This window comes from Elgaria multicarinata, chromosome 3 (genome assembly GCF_023053635.1).
Source record: "Elgaria multicarinata webbii isolate HBS135686 ecotype San Diego chromosome 3, rElgMul1.1.pri, whole genome shotgun sequence".
NCBI classification, from domain to species: Eukaryota; Metazoa; Chordata; class Lepidosauria; order Squamata; family Anguidae; genus Elgaria; species Elgaria multicarinata.
In genome coordinates, this window is record NC_086173.1 from 169615399 (window position 1) to 169637150 (window position 21752).

General features: G+C 45.0%; 2 protein-coding genes across 3 annotated transcripts in view; one reads left to right on the plus strand and one right to left on the minus strand.

Annotated features, from left to right (window-relative positions):
• Positions 1–21752, plus strand: part of LOC134396268 (uncharacterized) — an 853762-nt gene that overhangs the window by 506450 nt on the left and 325560 nt on the right. The gene's annotated exons all lie outside the window — the stretch shown is intronic.
• LOC134396301 (zinc finger protein 420-like) overlaps positions 15837–21752 on the minus strand; it is a 207773-nt gene continuing 201857 nt past the window's right edge. For both annotated transcript variants that reach the window (XM_063122740.1, XM_063122739.1), the window contains 2 exons: positions 21439–21565; positions 15837–18925 (listed from right to left, as the gene is read on the minus strand). In XM_063122740.1, coding sequence (XP_062978810.1) covers positions 17025–18925; positions 21439–21565 — 2028 coding nt within the window. In that variant the 3' untranslated portion in view covers positions 15837–17024. The remainder of the gene's footprint in view (positions 18926–21438; positions 21566–21752) is intronic.

Sequence of the window (21752 nt, forward strand, 5' to 3'; positions counted from 1 at the left end):
GCTCGATGTTGATCTAGATTTGAGATTAAAAGTAGGAAATATTAAACCGGATGTGGAAGGGATTGTTCGGGACAAAAAGAGGCACAATTTCTCCCAGCACATTTAGGTTTAGTAGCTGCTAGGCATGTCATAATTTGTTCAATTGTAAACTAGACGTTAGTAAAATTAAATTCGTCTTTATATTCCTAAATAAATCATTGTCATTTTTGCGTGATAATATCACAAATATCACAGATTTTATAGTCTGTTTTTTAGTATACCTAAAATCCTTTGCTTATTAGGGGCTACCCCTTATTTTCTCCAAAAAATTGCTTCGCACAGGTCACTACCATAGAGAAAACATTTTTTTCAAAAGTCACGATGTTTTTGTATGGTTTGTGGTTGTTTTATGCCAATAAAGGTACATTGATTGATTGATTGATACTTAGCTAATTGGGAACCACCGATATATAATAACTCTTACAAAGTAGCTCAAATAATAAATGAACAACACAAAATACTGTAAATCCAAAAGGCACTTAAAATCTGTCATTTTGTCCTAGCTGATTATTAAACTGGGAACTGGACAGTGGGAATTCAACCCTAATGGCTCTTTTCAATGTGTCAGGGACTTTGGAAACCCTCACTCATGGTTTCCCCAGGGTTTCTTCCTTGACCGTCTATCTGGCTTGTACTATTGCTTTTTTTACAGACCTATATTTCAAAATGAAGTTTGTCCTGCTGTCTAGTTGTATCTCAAAATGGGAAGCAAACTGTCCAGAGAAAGCTCCTGAATATGCTGTTAATCTTCTTTCCAGAGTTTCCTCCATGGAGAAGTTTATGATAATATCTGTAACGTATTCAACATTATGCAGATGCAATCATGACGGCAAAGTAAGATGGGTTTGCAAGCATCACTGCCACGGAATAAAACCATAAATGGGCTTTTATCAATGTTTTGTCAGGTCTTTGGAGTGTTTTCCTCCTCGTATTAAGTCAGCAAACCAATTGTTTCCTTGCCTTCAGCTCTGAAGAAAAATATGTGAAGGTGGCAAAGCTTTTCAATTTGTTTAAGTATATTTCGGAGCAATCATATTGATGGGCTATCGATGCAGGCTTTGGAAGGGCACTGCAGGAAACTCCACCAGCAAGGACAATAGAATTGAAAACTAGAGTGACCTACAGTATTTTTATTGATAATATGTCATAAGCTTACAAAGTAGCTAATGCAGTGATTAATAGAAGCCAGCATGAATTTGTCAAGAACAAATCCTGCCAGAATGATTGGGTAAACTCCCTTGTGGACTGTGGGAATGCTGTGGACATAATATCTCTTGACTTCAACAAAGCTTTTGACAAAGTGACCCATGATATTCTGATTAACAAAATAGCTAAAAGTGGAACAACTATTAGATGGATCTACACCTGGCAACAGAAATGGCTCAAATAGTGCTTATTAATGGTACCTTCTCAAACTGGGGGGAGGTAACAAGTGGCTTATTGCAAAGCTCCATCCTGGGCCTAGTGCTCTTCAATATTTGTATTAATGTCTTGGATGAGGATGTGCAGGGAATGCTTATCAAATTTGCAGATGATACAAAATTGGGTGGGATAGCTAATATCCTGAGAGACAGAAACAAAGTTCAAAGTCTGGTCTGAAAACAAAAAAATGAAATTTAAGAGGGATAAATGCCAAATTCTACACTTAGGAAAAAGAAAACAAATATACAGTTACAAGACGGGAGATACTTGGCTCAGCAATACTACAAGTGAGAGGAATCTTTGAATCTATTCAGCACTGGTTAGGCCTCATCTTGAATATTGCATCCAATTCTGAGCACCCCACTTCAAGGAGGATGCAGACAAGCTGGAGAGTGTTCAGAGGAGGGCAATGAGGATGGTCAGGGGGTCTGGAAACAAAGCCCTATGAGGCGAGACTGAAAGAACTGGGCATGTTTAGCCTGGAGAAGAGAAGATTGAGGGGAGACATGATAGCACTCTTCAAATACTTGAAAGGTTGTCACACAGAGGACGGCCAGGATCTCTTCTCGATCCTCCCAGAGTGCAGGACATGGAATAACGGGTTCAAGTTACAGGAAGCTAGATTTCAGCTGGACATCAAGAAGAGCTTCCTGACTGTTAGAGCAGTAAGATAATGAAACCAATTACCTAGGAAGGTTGTGGCCTCTCCCACACTAGAGGCCTTCAAGAGGCAGCTGGACAGCCAGATGTCAGGGATGCTTTAAGGTAGATTCCTGCAATGAGCAGGGGGTTGGACTCAATGGACTTGTAGGCCCCTTCCAACTCTACTATTCTGTCATTCTATGCCAATATCATATGTCCTGGTCACTTCTTAGAGATGGGAAGCTCCAAACGGAGGGACATCCTGCTGTTTCCAGAGTCAAACCAACATCCAGGTCTCATAGAGGCTATAAGAAGACCAGGATGTGGGTGCTTCATCTACACTTTTAAGGAGTCATGTACATCACCTGGTGAGCTTCCTCTGGACTAGAATTTCCCAGGAACAAGGCCCAGGCACTGTTCTCCGCACTGACGTTTGTATTATGCACTGACACAAAGAAAGATGAGCTGAAATTCCACCTTCTAGGATCTGTCAAGAAGGCAATGAGGGAGCCTTACCCAGAGGAATCCCATTCCTTACCTAGAGAGGCCAGGATCCCACAATTCTCCTCCATGACTTCCTCGTGCAGAGTCCTTTGGCCTGGATCCAGCAGAGCCCACTCCTCCTCCGAGAAATGCACGGCCACCTCCTCAAAGGTCACCAGACCCTGAAGGACGAAAAAGAAGAAATGATGTTCTCCTTACATATAATAAAGGTGAGGAGGTTGGAGGTTTACCTGCAGGATCCTGAGCTTCGTGAGTGACATTCAAAGCCTTCCTAGCAGCCATCATGGAGAGGAGCAAAGGGGAAGGGGCAGGTTCTTCCAGGACCAAAGAGATGTACAGGGGTCGGAGGCACCCAGGACTCCCCTACCTGCTCTGGTTGCGCAGAAACCGCTTCCACTCCAACACAAAGCGAAGGAGGCCTAGAAGGATCCCACAGTATCAGTTCAGTTTCTCTGCAGGTTTTCCCGTTCCCTGTGAGGAAGGCAAAGAAGGTAAGTTATAGCTCTTAAGCATTTCCATTTTTTGTTGTTTTAGTTAAGTCAATGGTTTTGGTTATCAAGAGGAAAAGAAACTCTCTTTCCCCTCTCCCCACACCCAAAGAGAAAAAAAAATCAGGCTCAAGGAGAACACTAAAGCAGGTCATGCACCTCAAGGGAAATTGAGGGAAGGAAATTTGTCCCACTAATCCTTACCCAGTGAGGAGGGCCCTCCGCCACCCTCCTGCAAAATCCCTCTGTCCTGTGGAGCCTTCTCTGCCACAGAGAAATCTGTGGGCGCTTTGGCCAACACCTGCTGCACCTGGAACAGGAGGGCGGGTTCCAGAGAGAGAAGAGGGATTAGGGAAGGAAAGAAATTGGTCAGGTCAAGGCCAAGGGCAGCGTTTCCCAATGTTTTTGTATTTCAGGGCTCCTTCCAAAGTTGATCTACCTTCCAAGCCACACAGTTGTGTGCATCGGAGCTAATAGTTCAACCCTGGCATAAGCAAAGTGCTTGAACACCTTTCGAAAACCAACCAGGAGGAAAGACAGAACCTCCCAGACATTCCCTGATATCCAGCATCTTCTGCTGTAAACTCAGCAGTTTGGTTTCTACAAATGCTATTCTTGTCCTGTTGGGAGGACTCTGCCACTGGCTGAAGAAGGATCCCCCCCTTCCCCAGAACTTCATAAACCCATTCAGTTCTCCTGTGATCATAAGAACACATGAACAGCCATTCTGGATCAGAACAAGGGTCCATCTAGTCCAGCATTCTCCCTCCACAGTGGCCCATCAGCCATTGACCACGAATTCACAAGCAGGACATGAGTGTCACAGCACCCTCCAGCCCAAGTTCCCCAGTAACTGGTTTACATAGACATACTGCTTCTGATTCTGGAGGTAGGATATAGCCATTTGGGCTAGTAGCCACTCACAGCCTTCTCCTCCAGAAATTTGGCTAACTCCCATTTTAAACCATCCAAATTGGTAGCCATCACTGCATCTTGTGGAAGGAAAATGTGTATTTTAACTATGCAGTGTTAGTTTAACTATCCTGCTCTACAAATTAGGAACAACTACACTTAGCGGGTGGGCCATTGGAAATTGGGGCATCTCTTCCTTAGAGGACATAAAAAATCATGTTGTGATACGTATTAAGCACACAGTCTCTTTTACTTATCAGGATGAAATGCTCTCACCTGGTCTTTGTCCTCTGCCTGGCTCAGGAGGAAGCCTTCTGCCAGGGCCACCCCCTGAAAACTGGTCTCCGCTCCACATTCTCTGACCCAGCTCTCCATCTCCAGGGGCAGGACAGCCAGGAACTGCTCCAGGACCACCAGGTCCAGCATCTGAGCTTTTGTGTTCCTTTCTGGCTTCAGCCACTGGCGGCAAAGGTGGTGGAGTCGGCTGCAAACCTCTCGGGGTCCCTCACCTTCCTGGTAGCAGAAGTTCCTGAAGCGCTGGAGCTCCACGCCTGAGCAGGTGTTGCTCCCAGGCTGGTCCTCCTGCACCCTTCCTTCCCAGGGCTCTGCACTGCTCTCTTCCTTGATGTTTCCTGCTTCAGGGCCAGCAAAGTTTTGCTCTTCCATCTTGACACTCTTCTCCATCTCCGCTCCCACCAGGACTCAAAAGGTCTCCTTCCTTGGCTGCCAATTTCTCTCTTCAGGCAAGGACTGTCCTGTACGAATTCAAATGGAGGGCTGCATGAATTAGATATAGCTGTGGCAGAAAGTAGAGGGTGTTTTAAAATGGAAAAAGGGTAGTGAAGTCTCAGCTGTACCAGCAAGTAAAATAAAATCACTGGAGAAAACTGAATCAAGCTGCTCAAGGCCTAAGCATCTCGTCCCCAAAGCTAGTTCAGAAGCGATGGCAGAAGAAGAGACATGGTCAAACTGGGAATTTCCTTTTTCTCTCAAAAAGAAGGAAAACATGCAAACTGTGCCCAAAAGGCTCCAAAACCAGAAAAATTGGTTAACCAACCAAGCTTGGAGCTCTGCAAACCAGAATGACAGAAAGAGGGCTGAATCGAAGGTCCGTCCTTCTCTTAAATTTCAAGCTCTTTCTGATTCAACGACTCCCCTAAACTTTCTTGCCTTCTAATTGACCTTTTTCTTTCTTTTTAGTTCTCTGGTAGACATGTGGTTCTGAATTAGTGAAAAACATATTGGGTGGGCAGTCTTTCCCCCGCCCAGTTTTTGGCGGCTGATGTTATGTGAGGCCTTATCAGGATATAAGGAACATTCCGGACTCACGGAGCCGTTAGCCATGAGGAGAAACACACACTGCAACTTCTCCTCATAGTGGCCTCTTGTTCACCACTGCTTTGAGAGCAGGATGGCCTCCATCTCAGGCTCCAGGCAGCAAAACTATCGGCCCTCCAGGATTAAACAGGTCTGTTGATGAACCTGAGTTTCTCTCCCCATCCGTTCCATGGCTTCCTTCTAAGCCCTCTGATGGTGCTATATAAATAAATAATAATAATAATAAAATGGAACCTGAGTAACAGTGATTTGTACTCACTCTTAGGAGGTGAAGAGCAGGCTCACTTAATAAATAAAAGCAGGACATTCTAAAACAAATGACAACACTTGCCTATTAGAAAACTATACTTGCCCGTAGGGAAAAAACAAAATAAATGACAGTATTTGCCCATAGGAAAATCATACTTGCCCACAGGGAATATATAACTGTTCTTAGGACAGTACTAGCCTACAGGGAAACTATACCTGTAGACAGGGAATATACACCTGTTTCTGGGGGGAAATAGGACCATACCTCGCTACTGGAAAACCATACATGCCCATAGGGAGCTGGGCATGTTTAGCCTTGAGAAGAGAAGACTTAGGGGAGACATGATAGCACTCTTCAAATACTCAGGGCCAGCGCTGCCATAGAGGCAACTCAGGTGGCGGCCTAGAGCGCCAAGCAAACGAGGGCGCCGAATGGTGCATCCGGAAGCTGCTCTCCTAGCGCGGCTTCTGGCCACGCTGTTCTAAAGCCACCATCCCGGCCGCCCCCCAACTCCAGCATCCTGGCTTCGAAGCCAGCACCCAGCCGGAAGCCACTCCTGGCTTCGAAGCCAGGACACTGGGGTTGGGGGTGGAGGCTTTAGTACGGCGCGCCTGGAAGCCACTTCCGGGCGCGCCGCTTCAAAACCTCCGCCCCGCCCCCCAACCCCAGCGTCCTGGCTTCAAATATTCAGAATGCGCCTGCCTAGGGTGCAATATAGTCTGGCGCCGGCCCTGCAAATACTTAAAAGGTTGTCACACAGAGAAGGGCCAAGATCTCTTCTCGATCATGCCAGAGTGCAGGACACAGAATAAGGGGCTCAAGTTACAGGAAGCCAGATTCCAGCTGGACATCAGGAAAAGCTTCCTGACTGTTAGAGCAGTACAACAATGGAACCAGTTACCTCGGGAGGTTGTGGGCTCTCCCACACTGGAGGCATTCAAAAGGCAGCTGGACAACCATCTGACAAGTATGCTGTAGAGTGGATTCCTGAATTGAGCAGCGGGTGGACTTGATGGCCTTATAGGCCCCTTCCAACGCTACTATTCTATGATTCTATGAAACATGGCATTCTTAGTAGTATGAGCTGTATCATTCCTGTGTTGCACAATCAGAAGCCCTGGTTTGAAATCCACTTGGTACTGGGATTGGATGGTGTTGTGTGTTTAGGGTGTTCAATCACATCCAAACCATCCTTTTACATTTTCTCTCTTCCTGAGCTGTAAGCATTGTCTTCCTCAGCAGGGACCTCATGTAGAATCATATAGAATAGCAGAGTTGGAAGGGGCCTACAAGGCCATCGAGTCCAACCCCCTGCTCAATGCAGGAGTCCACCCTAAAGCATCCCTGACAGATGGTTGTCCAGCTGCCTCTTGAACACCACTAGGGTGGGAGAGCCCACAACCTCCCTAGGTAACTGGCTCCATTGTCGTACTGCTCTAACAGTCAGGAAGTTTTTCCTGATGTCCAGCTGGAATCTGTCTTCCTTTAACTTCAGCCTGTTATTCCGTATCCTGCACTTTGGGAGGATCAAGAAGAGATCCTGGCCTTGCTCTGTTCTGACTGCCTGTTGCCACTTTGGAGTCACTTACCACACTCTCAGAGGTTGGATGGGTGGTAAGACAGAGGCTCTGTGGGTTCCTAGGAACGGAATGCGGTAGAGGGCCTCTTCTGGGTGGGGTGGCACTCCCCGTGACTTAGCTATTCGCCCCAATTCTAGGTTTTAGGACTAGTATACAAAGCCCTAAACATCTCAGGACCCAAATACTTGAAGGATCCACCCACGATTTCAGGTCAGTCAGGGAGGCTCTGCTGGAGATGGCCCAGGAACATGAGACTCGAGGGACTACAACACATGGCAGGGCCTTCTTGGTAGATGCACCCTAGCTGTGGAAGTCCCTTTGGCTGTTCCTGAAGCTACCTTTTAAAAACATACTTGTTTGTGCAGGGTTTTGGGACTTAAGGAAGTGGCCTACTCCGGCTGGCAAAAGACATTTTGCTGCTTGAGGCGCAGAAACAGATGGCAACACACACACATGTACACACACACCATTCCATGGACTGGCAGCTGGATCCTTCTTCAACACTGGCGATGGGACGGCTTCCTCCATCACACCTGAAAGTGGCAGCGTGGCTTAGGGGGTGCTGGGCAGGCCATGCAGCCCACCCATTTTGGCTCCTGCCTCCCAGCATCTAATACCTGAGGCCACGGCCTCACTCTGCCTAATAGTAGGACCAGCCCTGGGTCTATTTTATCATGTTTTTATTTTTGTGATTTTTTCATTTGATTTGTTATAACGTAATGATTTTTCTGTGTTGTGTTGTGTTTGGTATTGTAGTAGTAGTAGTAGAATTTATTTAATTTATAGTCCACTGACTATGTCTTGAAAGAGATCTCTTTAAGTGGTTTACAGGGGAGTAAAGCGTTTAAAATGTAGAGAATATTTTAAAGGATTAAAAACGCAAATTAAAAAATACACTTATATTCTGTTAAAATCCATTAAAAAAAGGAAGTGTTGTAGAGCAGAAATAAAATGAATAGAAGCAGTGCAAAACGAACCAAGAAGAGCAAAGAACAAAATAGAAATATCACAAAAACATAAAATAATAATATAACAGAAATAACATAGCTGAACGCAGCTTAACAGAATTAGCCGGCAGGAACAAAACAACAAAAAAGTCTTCAGCAAATGTCTAAAAGTGACTGAACCGACTTTATTTAATCCCAAATAGGCAAAGAGTTTTCTATGACAAATGTTTCCTTGCCAAGGTTGCAGAGGCCGCTGCACTGTCCTGCATCTCCCTATGGGCAGGCGTGGATTCCCTATGGGGAGATAATGTCCTATGTTTCCCTATGGGCAGGTATGGATTCCCTATGGGGAGATAATGTCTTGTGTTTCCCTATGGGCAGGTGTGGATTCCCTATGGGGAGATAATGTCCTATGTTTCCCTATGGGCAGGTGTGGATTCCCTATGGGGAGATAATGTCCCATGTTTCCCTATGGGCAGGTATGGATTTCCTATGGGGAGATAATGTCCTATGTTTCCCTATGGGCAGGTGTGGATTCCCTATGAGGAGATAATGTCCTGTGTTTCCCTATGGGCAGGTGTGGATTTCCTATGGGGAGATAATGTCCTATGTTTCCCTATGGGCAGGTGTGGATTTCCTATGGGGAGATAATGTCCTATGTTTCCCTATGGGAAGATGTGGATTTCCTATGGGGAGATAATGTCTTGTGTTTCCCTATGGGCAGGTGTGGATTCCCTATGGGGAGATAATGTCCTGTGTTTCCCTATGGGCAGGTGTGGATTTCCTATGGGGAGATAATGTCTTGTGTTTCCCTATGGGCAGGTGTGGATTCCCTATGGGGAGATAATGTCCTGTGTTTCCCTATGGGCAGGTGTGGATTCCCTATGGGGAGATAATGTCCTATGTTTCCCTATGGGAAGATGTGGATTTCCTATGGGGAGATAATGTCTTGTGTTTCCCTATGGGCAGGTGTGGATTCCCTATGGGGAGATAATGTCCTATGTTTCCCTATGGGAAGATGTGGATTCCCTATGGGGAGAGAATGTCCTGTATTTCCCTATGGGCAGGTGTGGATTCCCTATGAGGAGATAATGTCCTATGTTTCCCTATGGGAAGATGTGGATTCCCTATGGGGAGAGAATGTCCTGTATTTCCCTATGGGAAGATGTGGATTTCCTATGGGGAGATAATGTCTTGTGTTTCCCTACGGGCAGGTGTGGATTCCCTATGGGGAGATAATGTCCCATGTTTCCCTATGGGCAGGTGTGGATTCCCTATGAGGAGATAATGTCCTGTATTTCCCTATGGGCAGGTGTGGATTCCCTATGGGGAGAGAATGTCCTGTATTTCCCTATGGGCAGGTGTGGATTCCCTATGAGGAGATAATGTCCTGTATTTCCCTATGGGCAGCTGTGGATTCCCTATGGGGAGAGAATGTCCTGTATTTCCCTATGGGCAGGTGTGGATTCCCTATGGGGAGAGAATGTCCTGTATTTCCCTATGGGCAGGTGTGGATTCCCTATGAGGAGATAATGTCCTGTATTTCCCTATGGGCAGGTGTGGATTCCCTATGGGGAGAGAATGTCCTGTATTTCCCTATGGGCAGGTGTGGATTCCCTATGGGGAGAGAATGTCCTGTATTTCCCTATGGGCAGGTGTGGATTCCCTATGGGGAGATAATGTCCCATGTTTCCCTATGGGCAGGTGTGGATTCCCTATGAGGAGATAATGTCCTGTATTTCCCTATGGGCAGGTGTGGATTCCCTATGAGGAGATAATGCCCTGTATTTCCCTATGGGCAGGTGTGGATTCCCTATGGGGAGAGAATGTCCTGTATTTCCCTATGGGCAGGTGTGGATTCCCTATGGGGAGAGAATGTCCTGTATTTCCCTATGGGCAGGTGTGGATTCCCTATGGGGAGATAATGTCCCATGTTTCCCTATGGGCAGGTGTGGATTCCCTATGAGGAGATAATGTCCTGTATTTCCCTATGGGCAGGTGTGGATTCCCTATGAGGAGATAATGTCCTGTATTTCCCTATGGGCAGGTGTGGATTCCCTATGGGGAGAGAATGTCCTGTGTTTCCCTATGGGCAGGTGTGGATTTCCTATGGGGACTCTTGGTAACCCTGTGGACAAGTATATTTTCCCTATGGGCAAGTACTGTCGTTTGTTTTAATACGTCCTTATAAAAACACCCCAGGTTGATTTCGAAGGCTTGAGACAAACGGAAAAGGACACCAAATGGCCACTGAACTGCCCATTTTGTATAATGGAAACACGGGGAGACCCCCAAACAGCTCAGGGATAACGCAGCTGCTACACCCTCCCATCTCAGGAGTTCCCATTCCCTTCAGAAGGGCCATGGGAAAGCTCTGGGCCATGACAGGCAGCCCCACAGGAAAGAGCCCCCAAACTGCTCATGGGGGTTCACATTAGCACCCTAAGCCTATCTGCTTGATGCATGCTCCATCGCAGTGGTTCCCAATTGGGGGTCCGCGTAACCCACCCATGGGGTCTGTGGCACCATTCACATATTCACTATTCATTTCTGGAGTCCACTGACAACGAATTTCTGCCAGAAGTAAAATATAACATCTCTAAGCACCTGCGACTAGCTTCAGAGATTACTTCCCTGCACCTAATCCTGAAAACTCATGGATAAGGAATCCTTTTGAATGTGGTGAATGTACAAACTAACAACTCTATCTGCGGAAGAACAAGATGCACTTGTTGATGGTTACTTGAAATCATTTTTCAAAGAATATAGACTGGACCAATTCTGGGTGAGAGTTTTTCCTGATTATAAGAAGTTGGGTGAAAATGCTTTGAAACATCTAGTTTTCTATCGTTCCACATATCTTTGTGAACAAACATTTTGTTATAAGAAGAACAAGGATAGAAATCGGCTCGATGTTGATCCAGATTTGAGATTAAAAGTAGGAAATATTGAACCGGATGTGCAAGGGATTGTTCGGGACAAAAAGAGGCACGATTTCTCCCATCACATTTAGGTTTAGTAGCTGCTAGACGTGTCATAATTTGTTCAATTGTAAACTAGACATTAGTAAAATTAAATTCGTCTTTATATTCCTAACTAAATCATTGTCATTTTTGCATGATAATATAACAAATAACACAAATTTTATAGTCTGTTTTTTAGTATACCTAAAATCCTTTGCTTATTAGGGGCTACCCCTTATTTTCTCCAAAAAATTGCTTCGCACAGGTAACTACCATAGCGATAACATTTTTTTCAAAAGTAGGGGGTCCATGGCTTGCCATTTGAAAAACAAGGGGTCTGCAGTAGAATCATAGAATAGTAGAGTTGGAAGGTGCCTCTAAGGCCATCGAGTCCAAACCCCTGCTCAATGCGGGAATCCACCCTAAAGCATCCCTGACAGGTTGTTGTCCAGCTGCCTCTTGAAGGCCTCTAGTGTGGGAGAGCCCACAACCTCCCTAGGTCACTGGTTCCATTGTTGTACTGCTCTAACAGTAGAATCATAGAATCATACAATAGCAGAGTTGGAAGGGGCCTACAAGGCCATCGAGTCAAACCCCCTGCTCAATGCAGGAATCTTAGCTAATTGGAAGCTAAGGAGTACTTGGGAAAGGAAAGGAACCTCTCGTGCAAGCACTGAGTCATTACTCTCTTGGAGGGACGCCAGCTTTCGCTGACATTTTCTTGGCAGGCCTTATAGCAGGGTGGTTTGCCATTGCCTTCCCCAGCCATTATTACCTTTCCCCAGCTAATTGGGTGCTCATTTTACCAATCTCGGGAGGATGGAAGGCTGAGTCGACCGGAGCCGGCTGCCTGAAACCAGCTTCCACTGGGATCGAACTCAGGCCGTGGGGAGAGTTTTGGCTGCAGAAACTGCTGCTCTAAACCACTCATATCTCATAACTCTTACAAAGTAGCTCAAATAATAAATGAACACAAAATACTGTAAATCCAAAAGGCACTTAAAATCTGTCATTTTGTCCTAGCTGATTATTAAACTGGGAACTGGACAGTGGGAATTCAACCCTAATGGCTCTTTTCAATGTGTCAGGGAGTTTCGAAACCCTCACTCATGGTTTCCCCAGGGTTTCTTCTTTGACCATCTATGTGGCTTGTACTATTGCTTTTTTTACAGACCTATATTTCAAAATGAAGTTTGTCCTGCTGTCTAGTATCTCAAAACGGGAAGCAAACTGTCCAGAGAAAGCTTCTGAATATGCTGTTAATCTTCTTTCCAGAGCTTCCGCCATGGAGAAGTTTATGATAGTATCTGTAACATATTCAACATTATAACTACCATAGAGATAACATTTTTTTTCAAAAGTAGGGGGTTCCATGGCTCGGCATTTGGAAAACAAGGGGTCCGCAGTACTTAGCTTATTGGGAACCACTGCTCCATTTGACTGCCGCCCCCCCCCCCCCGCGCATGGCCCTAGGAAAGCATTCTGTCCCTCCCAGACCCCCCTTTCTCCAGCCTTCCATTCCCGGATTATGGGGAGAGAAGGAGGTGCAAGGAGTGGGTCTCCTGGAGGGCCCCCCAAGTGGGTCAGTCATCTGTAGGGCAGGGGGATCTCTCTCTCCCAACCCACCCCTGCCCCAAACCTGCTCTTGGCTCCCTCCCTTCTCTGCTCCTGCGCTGGGGGGGGGGCTCTTCCCACCCCCTGGGATCCCCCTTGCATTTTGCACCAACCTGCTCCTCTGCAGGGGAAGAAATGCTGCAGTTGGGGGTCACGATGCAAACATCCCAGGCTGCTTTCCCACGAGGGAGGAGTGAGGGGGGGGGGGAGAAGAAGGAAGTGAGCGCATTCAAACAGCCCCCTGCTCTTAACCGGCCTCTCTAGAACCCAGCACACTCGCTCTCTTTAACCCTTAGATTGGCTGAGTTCAGATGACACGCTAATCAACGGTTGTTTCCCAGTCTGTTCCTATTACCTAGGGTAACCATATGAAAAGGAGGACAGGGCTCCTGTATCTTTAACAGTTGTATTGAAAAGGGAATTTTAGCAGGTGTCATTTGTATGCATGTCACACCTGGTGAAATTCCCTCTTCATCACAACAGTTAAAGCTGCAGGAGCTATACTGCAGCTATACTGTGACCAGATTTAAGAGGGCAGGGCACCTGCAGCTTTAACTGTTGTGATGAAGAGGGAATTTCACCAGGTTCTCCATATATACAAATGATACCTGCTAAAATTCCCTTTTCAATACAACTGTTAAAGACACAGGAGCCCTGTCCTCCTTTTCAAAGGGTCACTCTATATTATCCACCCACCCAGGCCCCTTTGATTAGCCTCTGTGGGAACTCAGCCACTGAGTCAACCCAGGAGAGCAAAAGAGCTGCAGAGGCTCCTCTGAGAAGAATCAGTGTCTTCTCAGGAGTAAGCTCTACTGAGTGCAATGGTCTTACTCCTGAATCAGTGTGTAGAGAGGATTGTAGCCTTTGAAAAACTGCCTGGAACCTTGGAAGGGGGAGAAAGAGAGAGAGAGACACTGCTGAGGATAATTCCTCTCCTTCCCGGCACAATTATTTATTATTTATTTATTACTGGCGAAGTTTGAAATAGAGATACCTGTTTTAGAACCGATGTCATTTGAATTGCTACTAAAGACTGAAAGAACTGGGCATGTTTAGCCTGGAGAAGGGAAGATTGAGGGGAGACATGATAGCACTCTTCAAATACATAAAAGGTTGTCACACAGAGGAGGGCCAGGATCTCTTCTCGATCCTCCCAGAGTGCAGGACATGGATTAACGGGCACAAGTTAAAGGAAGCCAGATTCCAGCTGGACATCAGGAAAAACTTCCTGACTGTTAGAGCAGTCCGAGAATGGAATCAGTTACCTAGGGAGGTTGTGGGCTCTCCCACACTAGAGGCCTTCAAGAAGCAGCTGGACAACCATCTGTCAGGGATGCTTTAGGATGGATTCCTGCATTGAGCAGGGGGTTGGACTCGATGGCCTTGTAGGCCCCTTCCAACTCTGCTATTCTATGATTCTATGAAAGTATCCAGAAGGCCGAACTGTGGCTTCCTCCACTCTCTGTGGCTTTTTGAGTAGCGCCTTCTTTGCTGGTGAAAATGTGAAGCTGAGCGTCATTTTCTGCACTCTAAGCGTTTACTGGGCTTCTCACCTGAGTGAATTCTTGGATGCTTCTTAAGTTGTGGGCTATCCCTGAAATCCTTTTTTATTCATTTACTTAAAATATTTATATACCACTCCCCATCCCAGTTTTCACAGAGGTGGACAAACAGAAGAGTAAAAGTAGAATAAAAATGTATTTAAAAACATATTTAACGTAACAGAGTTCAGATAAAAACCAGGGACGGTCATTCCGGAAAAGCTGTCTGGAACAACGTCTTCAGAAGAAACCGAAAGGAATACAATGTGGTTTAGAGCTTTAAAAACTAGTACTAGAACCTTAATCCTGGCCCAGTAGAAAATAGGCAGCCAGTGCAGTTCCCTCAGCAAAGGAGTTACATGCTGGAAAGGTGCAGCTCCAGACAACAGCCGAACCACTGCCTTCTGCAGTAGCTCCAGCCCAACTAAGAGCGCATTGCAATCCAGCATGGAAGTTACTAATGCCTGTCCCACCGTGGCCAAGTGATCCCTGTCCCAGGAGAGGCCATAGCTCATGAACCAGGGGAAGTTGATAAAAGGCACTACGAGCCCCCGTGGCCATAAAGAATCAGAATAGCAGCGTTGGAAGGGGCTTATAAGGCCATCGAGTCCAACCCCCTGCTCAATGCAGGAATCCACCCTAAAACATACCTGACAGGTGGTTGTCCAGCTGCCTCTTGAAGGCCTCTAGTGTGGGAGAGCCCACAACCTCCCTAGGTCACTGGTTCCATTGTCGTACTGCTCTAACAGTCAGGAAGTTTTTCCTGATGTCCAGCTGGAACCTGGCTTCCTTTAACTTGAGCCCGTTATTCTGTGTCCTGCACTCTGGGAGGATCGAGAAGAGATCCTGGCCCTCCTCTGTGGGACAACCTTTCAAGTATTTGAAGAGTGCTATCATGTCTGCCTTCACTCTTCTCCAGCCCAAACATGCCCAGTTCTTTCAGTCTCTCTTCATAGGGTGTTTTCCCCCCCAGACTCCTGATCATCCTGGTTGCCCTCCTCTGAACCTTCTCCAGCTTGTCTGCATCCTTCTTGAAGTGTGGTGCCCAGACGTGGACACAATTCTCAAGATGAGGCCTAACCAGTGCTGAATAGAGAGGAACCAGGACCTCACGCGATTTGGAAGCTATACTTCTATTAATGCAGCCCAAAATAGCATTTGCTTTTCTTGCAGGCATATTGCACTGTTAGCTCATATTCAGCTTGCGATCTACAAAAATTCCAAGACCCTTCTCGTTTGTAGTATTGCTGAGCCAAGTATCCCACATCTTGTAACTGTGCATTTGGTTTCTCTTTCCTAGATGTAGAACACAGATAGGTCTAAGAGTACCCCCAAAACTACGAACCTGATCTTTCACAGGGAGTGCAACCCCATCCAGAACAGGCAATGAGCCTCTCTCCCTGATTTAGGAACCACTCACCCACAGGGCTCCTATCTTGCCAGGATTCAGTTTATTGGCCCTCATCCAGCCCATTGCTGAGTCTATCATTTTTATTTTATTTATTTATTTACAATATTTACCTACTGCTCCCCATTGAAAGTTTCAGAGAGATGTACAAGATGAAATGAAACCGGAATAAAACACTTTAAAATTGATTTTAAAAGAAGCAACATGTCTAATGCTTATCTATAACACAATTAAGACCATACCAACAACAACAAAATAAAAGATTCACACACAAAGACAGTAAAGTCAGGCAGGGATGATAAGGCAGTAAGGAAATGGAAATTCAAATGAAAACAGGCCTACTATTACACCCTCACCCATGGCTCCCACCCAGGCAATGGCCACTCTCTCCCCCTAATCTGTTGCCCTCCACCCGAGGGATGGTTGGATCTCAGCCACACCAGCTCTCCTACGCTTTCACCCTACAATAGCTCATAGACACAACACATTCTCACACACACAAACACAGTAGCCTGAGAAGCTCTTTCCACACTCTAAGCATTTATAGGGCTTCTCCCCTGTATGAATTCTTTGATGTTGCTTTAGACCTCCGCTCCTAACAAAGACCTGTCCACACTCTAAGCATTCATACGGCTTCTCCCCAGTGTGAATTCTTAGATGTCACTGAAGATGATTATGCTAAATGAAGCTCTTTCCACACGCTAAGCATTTATAGGGCTTCTCCTCTGTGTGTATTCTTTGGTGTTGCTTAAGGGTAGCTCTATTAGCAAAACCCTTTCCGCAATCTAGGCATTTATGGGGCTTCTCTCCTGTGTGATTTCTTTGATGTTGCCTAAGGCTTGTTCTTTGAGTAAAACTCTTTCCGCACTCTAAACATTTATAGGGCTTCTTCCCTGTATGAATTCCTTGATGTCACTTTAGATCGCCACTCCTAACAAAGCCCTTTCCACACTCTACGCATTTATAGGGCTTGTTCCCTGAATGATTTCTTTTCATGTTGATTAAGGTAGTCGCTCTGACTGAAGCTCTTTCCGTACTATAAGCATTTATAGGGATTCTCAACAGTATGAATTATTTGATGCCTCTTAAGCTGTGTGCTTTTTGGAAAGCCCTTTCAACATTCTAAGCATTCATAGGGCTTCTCTCCTGTGTGAAGTCTTTGATGTTGCCTAAGGCTTGTTCTTTGAGCAAAACTCTTTCCGCATGCTAAACATTTATAGGGATTCTCCCGTGTGAATTCTTTGATGTTGCTTTAGATCTTCACTCCTAAAAAAGCTCTTTCTGCACTCTACGCATTCATAGGGTTTCTCCCTTGTATGAATTCTTTGATGCTGCTTCAGAAAGCCCTGTCCACAATCTAAGCATTCATAGGGCTTCTACCCAGTATGAATTCTTTGATGTTGCTTTAGATCTTCACTCCTAACAAAACTCTTTCCACACTCTACGCATTCATAGGGCTTCTCCCCAATGTGAATTCTTAGATGTCGCTGAAGATGACTGTGCTGAATGAAGCTCTTTCCACATTCTAAGCATTTATAGGGCTTCTCCCCTGTGTGTATTCTTTGATGTTGCTTAAGGGTAGCTCTCTGAGCAAAACCCTTTCCGCAATCTAGGCACTCATAGGGCTTCTCTCCTGTGTGATTTCTTTGATGTTGCCTAAGGCTTGTTCTGTGAGCAAAACTTTTTCCACACTCTAAGCATTTATAGGGCTTCCCCCCTGTATGAATTCCTTGATGTTGCTTAAGTTGTGTCATGCAAGCAAAACTCTTTCCACACTCTAAGCATTTATAGAGCTTCTCCCCTGTATGGATTCTTTGATGCTGCTTTAGATCTTCACTCCTAACAAAGCTCTTTCCGCACTCTAAGCATTCATAGGGCTTCTCCCCAGTGTGAATTCTTAGATGTCGCTGAAGATGACTGTGCTGAATGAAGCTCTTTCCACACTCTAAGCATTCATAGGGCTTCTCCCCAGTATGAATTCTTTGATGTTGCTTTAGACTTCCGCTCCTAACAAAGCCCTGTCCACACTCTAAGCATTCATAGAGCTTCTCCCCTGTATGAATTCTTTGATGTTGCTTTAGATCTTCACTCCTAAAAAAGCGCTTTCCACACTCTACGCATTCATAGGGCTTCTCCCCAGTGTGAATTCTTAGATGTCGCTGCAGATGACTGTGCTGAATGAAGCTCTTTCCACACTCTAAGCATTTATAGGGCTTCTCCCCTGTGTGTATTCTTTGATGTTGCTTAAGGGTAGCTCTCTGAGCAAAACCCTTTCCGCAATCTAGGCATTCATAGGGCTTCTCTCCTGTGTGATTTCTTTGATGTTGTCTAAGGCTTGTTCTTTGAGTAAAACTCTTTCCGCACTCTAAACATTTATAGGGCTTCTCCCCTGTATGAATTCTTTGATGTCGCTTTAGATCGCCACTCCTAACAAAGCCCTTTCCGCACTCTAAGCATTTATAGGGATTCTCGACTGTATGAATTATTTGATGCCTCTTAAGCTGTGTGCTTTTGGCAAAGCCCTTTCCACATTCTAAACATTCATAGGGCTTCTCTCCTGTGTGATTTCTTTGATGTTGCCTAAGGCTTGTTCTTTGAGCAAAACTCTTTCCGCATTCTAAACATTTATAGGGCTTCTCCCCTGTATGAATTCTTTGATGTTGCTTTAGATCGCCACTCCTAACAAAGCCCTTTCCGCACTCTATGCATTTATAGGGCTTCTCTCCTGTGTGATTTCTTTGATGTTGCCTAAGGCTTGTTCTTTGAGTAAAACTCTTTCCGCACTCTAAACATTTATAGGGCTTCTCCCCAGTGTGAATTCTTTGATGTTGCTTTAGATCGCCACTCCTAACAAAGCCCTTTCCGCACCCTACGCATTTATAGGGCTTCTCCCCAATGTGAATTCTTTCATGCTGCTTACGGCTTAAGCTAAAGGTGAAATCTTTCACACATTTAAAACATTTATAGGGCTTCTCCTCTGTGTGAATTTCTGTATGCAACTTAAGTTGTGAGTCGCAACTGAATGGTTTTCCACACTCTAAACATTGAAACCTTTGATATTTGCTAAGACTAAGACATGTCTTCCGAGTCTCTATATCCTGAGAGCTTTTCCTCTGTGTCTTCCTATTGGGAATGTTACTTTTACTTGGTGCTTCTAGTATTGGACTTTCACGGACATCTGACCCTTCATTAGAAATGGATTTGTTTTCCCTCTTCTCTTCTGTTTCAGTTTTCCTTCTCTGGTCTACTCCATTTTCCTTGCTTTGCCTGTACTCACCTGAAAGAATAAAAAGAAGAAATCTTCCTGAATTCAGTGAACAAACGAAATGGTTTGCTGATTTGATTAACAGGATAAAAAAATATTTGGTAGAAGAGGCAGAACCTTCCAAACACATTAAACATCCCCTGATGTTCAAAAGAACTGAGAACTAGAGTGACGTACAGCGCTTTCATTGATGATATGTCATAACTCTTACAAAGTAGCTCAAATAATAAATGAACAACATAAAATACTGTAAATCCAAAAGGCACTTCAAATCTGCCATTTTGTCCTAGCTGATTATTTAACTGGGCACTGGAAAGTGGGATTTCAACCCTAATGGTGATTTTCAATGTCTAGTTATATCTTAAAATGAAAAGCAAGCTGTCCAGAGCTGTCTTCTGAAAAGGCTTAACTCTCCTCTCCTCCATGGAGACCATTAAGATAATATCTGTAACATCTTCAATATTATGCAGATGCAATTATGGCAACCAAGGCCACAGCTAGACCTAAGCTTTATCCCGGGATCATCCAGGGGTCAAACCTGTTCATCTAGGTGACACACAGGGGATCCAGTGCTCAGGCAAGGGCGAACCCTGGATGATCCCAGGATAAACCTTAGGTCTAGCTGTGACCTAAGTAAGATTTGTTGGGAGCCGTCACTGCCACAGAATAAGTACATCAATTAGCTTTTATCAGTGTTTTGTCCAGTCTTTGGGGTGTTTTCCTCTGGGTGTATTTTACCTGTCAAACCAATTGTTTCATTGCCTTCAGCTCCTAAGAAAAATGTGAAGGAGGCAAAGGTTTTCAATTTGTGGAAGTGGATTTTGGAGCAATCATAACGAGAGCACAAGGCCCAAAAAGGACACTGCGGAAACTCCCCCAGCGAGCGCAGCAAACCCTCTGGATTCATTAGCCTCCAGGGCCCGGTCATCCCATGTGGTTCTCCTGCCTTGTGGAGGTTACAGGACTTGATCCGGTACTTATCCCTTCACGACAACAGAATTGACAAAGTGTCATCACAACACGGAAAATGTTTGGTTTCACGGTTGAGCTTCGCAAACCAGATCGAGAGGTTTTGAAATTGACTTCAGAGGTTGTGGGTTTTCCATCTCTGGTGGTTTTTAAGAAGAGGCTGGCCAGCTTCCTCTCATATAGGGTTTAATGGGCTTTCCTGCACATTGCAGAGGGTAAGACTAGATGATCCTTGTGATCCCTTCCAACTCCACAATTCTAAACTTCCTGACTGTTAGAGCAGTACGGCAATGGAATCAGTTGCCTAGGGAGGTTGTGGGCTCTCCCACACTAGAGGCCTTCAAGAGGCAGCTGGACAACCACCAGTCAGGGATGCTTTAGGGTGGATTCCTGCACTGAGCAGGGGGTTGGACTCGATAGCCTTGTTGGCCCCTTCCAACTCTATGGTTCTATGATTCTATGAACGCCCTGGAGATTGTGCAGAACAATTTTCTCTGAAAACCCTTCTCTCTCCCACTCAGAACCGCTGCAGCTTTTTTGCAAACAGATTCTGGATGGCCATCCATTAGGACAAGAGTAGTGTGCTCAGTTGAAATATTTTAAACGAAATGCCACCTTGTCAAATGAATGTCTTCTAGCTATTAGTTATCTGGGAATGAACAAAAATTGTTATTGGTTGGCCATATTCCAAAAGCTCCTGCAAATCTATTATTTTCCTGAGCTGAAGCCCGTCCTTGATCTGGATAAGAAGCAACCAAGGGATTGGCAATTTTGGATAGATTCAGGAGGGATCTGCAACTAATTAAAATCTCTAAATTCTCCCAGTGGTTCACTCTTTTGAAAGTGGAACACTTCAGAGCCAGCTATGGGTCCAAACTGAGGCCTCTTTCCCTAAGAAATGCTTTTATTGAACTGAGATTCCAAGTGATGCCAACTGCAGTTCTGGATGGACGCTATCCCAAGGTGCCATTTGAATGCAGACTCTGCACCTGCGGCCAACATCAAGTGGAAGACGTTGTTCACTACCTGTTAATTTGCCCAAGAGAGAGATTCCTGAAGCCCTTGTTAACACATGGAAATACGAATGCCCTGGCAGAACTAGTTCTTTTTCTTCTGAGTGATATCAGCAGTTATGTGAGGCATAAAATGGCTTTGTTTGCTCTGGCAGCCAAAAAGATTAGGCAGAGAGAACTAGACAAAATTGCCATAAACTGCCCTGGAGGTTCAGACTGCGGTGTGAAAGCCGAGTTTTAATAATGGCAAATTCTAAGTTATCTGTACAATTTTCTAATGTTTGAAATATTTATATTACTGTGTATATGTATCAATATTTTCTTTTGATTTATTTGTCATGGCCTTTGGCTAGTACAATAAAGTTTGAACACTCTCTGTTTAATCTGGACTAGAGTAACCCAGGAACATGGCCCAGGCACTGTTGTCCTCAATGACATTTGAATTATGCTCTGACACAAAGAAAGAAGAGCTGCAATTTCACCTTCCAGGATCTGTCAGGAATACAAAGGGGGAGCCTTTCTCAGAGGAATCCCATTCCTTACCCAGAGAGGCCAGGATCCCACGATTCTCCTCCATGACTTCCTTGTGCAGAGTCCTCTGGCCTGGTTCCAGGAGAGCCCACTCTTCCTCCGAGAAATGCACGGCCACCTCCTCAAAAGTCACCGGACCCTGAAAGCAGCAGAAGAATTGAGTTCTTCTATTATTATTATTATTATTATTATTATTATTATTATTATTATTATTATTATTATTGCACCATCAATGTACGTGGTGCTGTACATAGTAAAAGGATAAAACTGCAATACCCTGCCACATAGGCTTACATTCTAATAAAATCATAATAAAATGATATGAA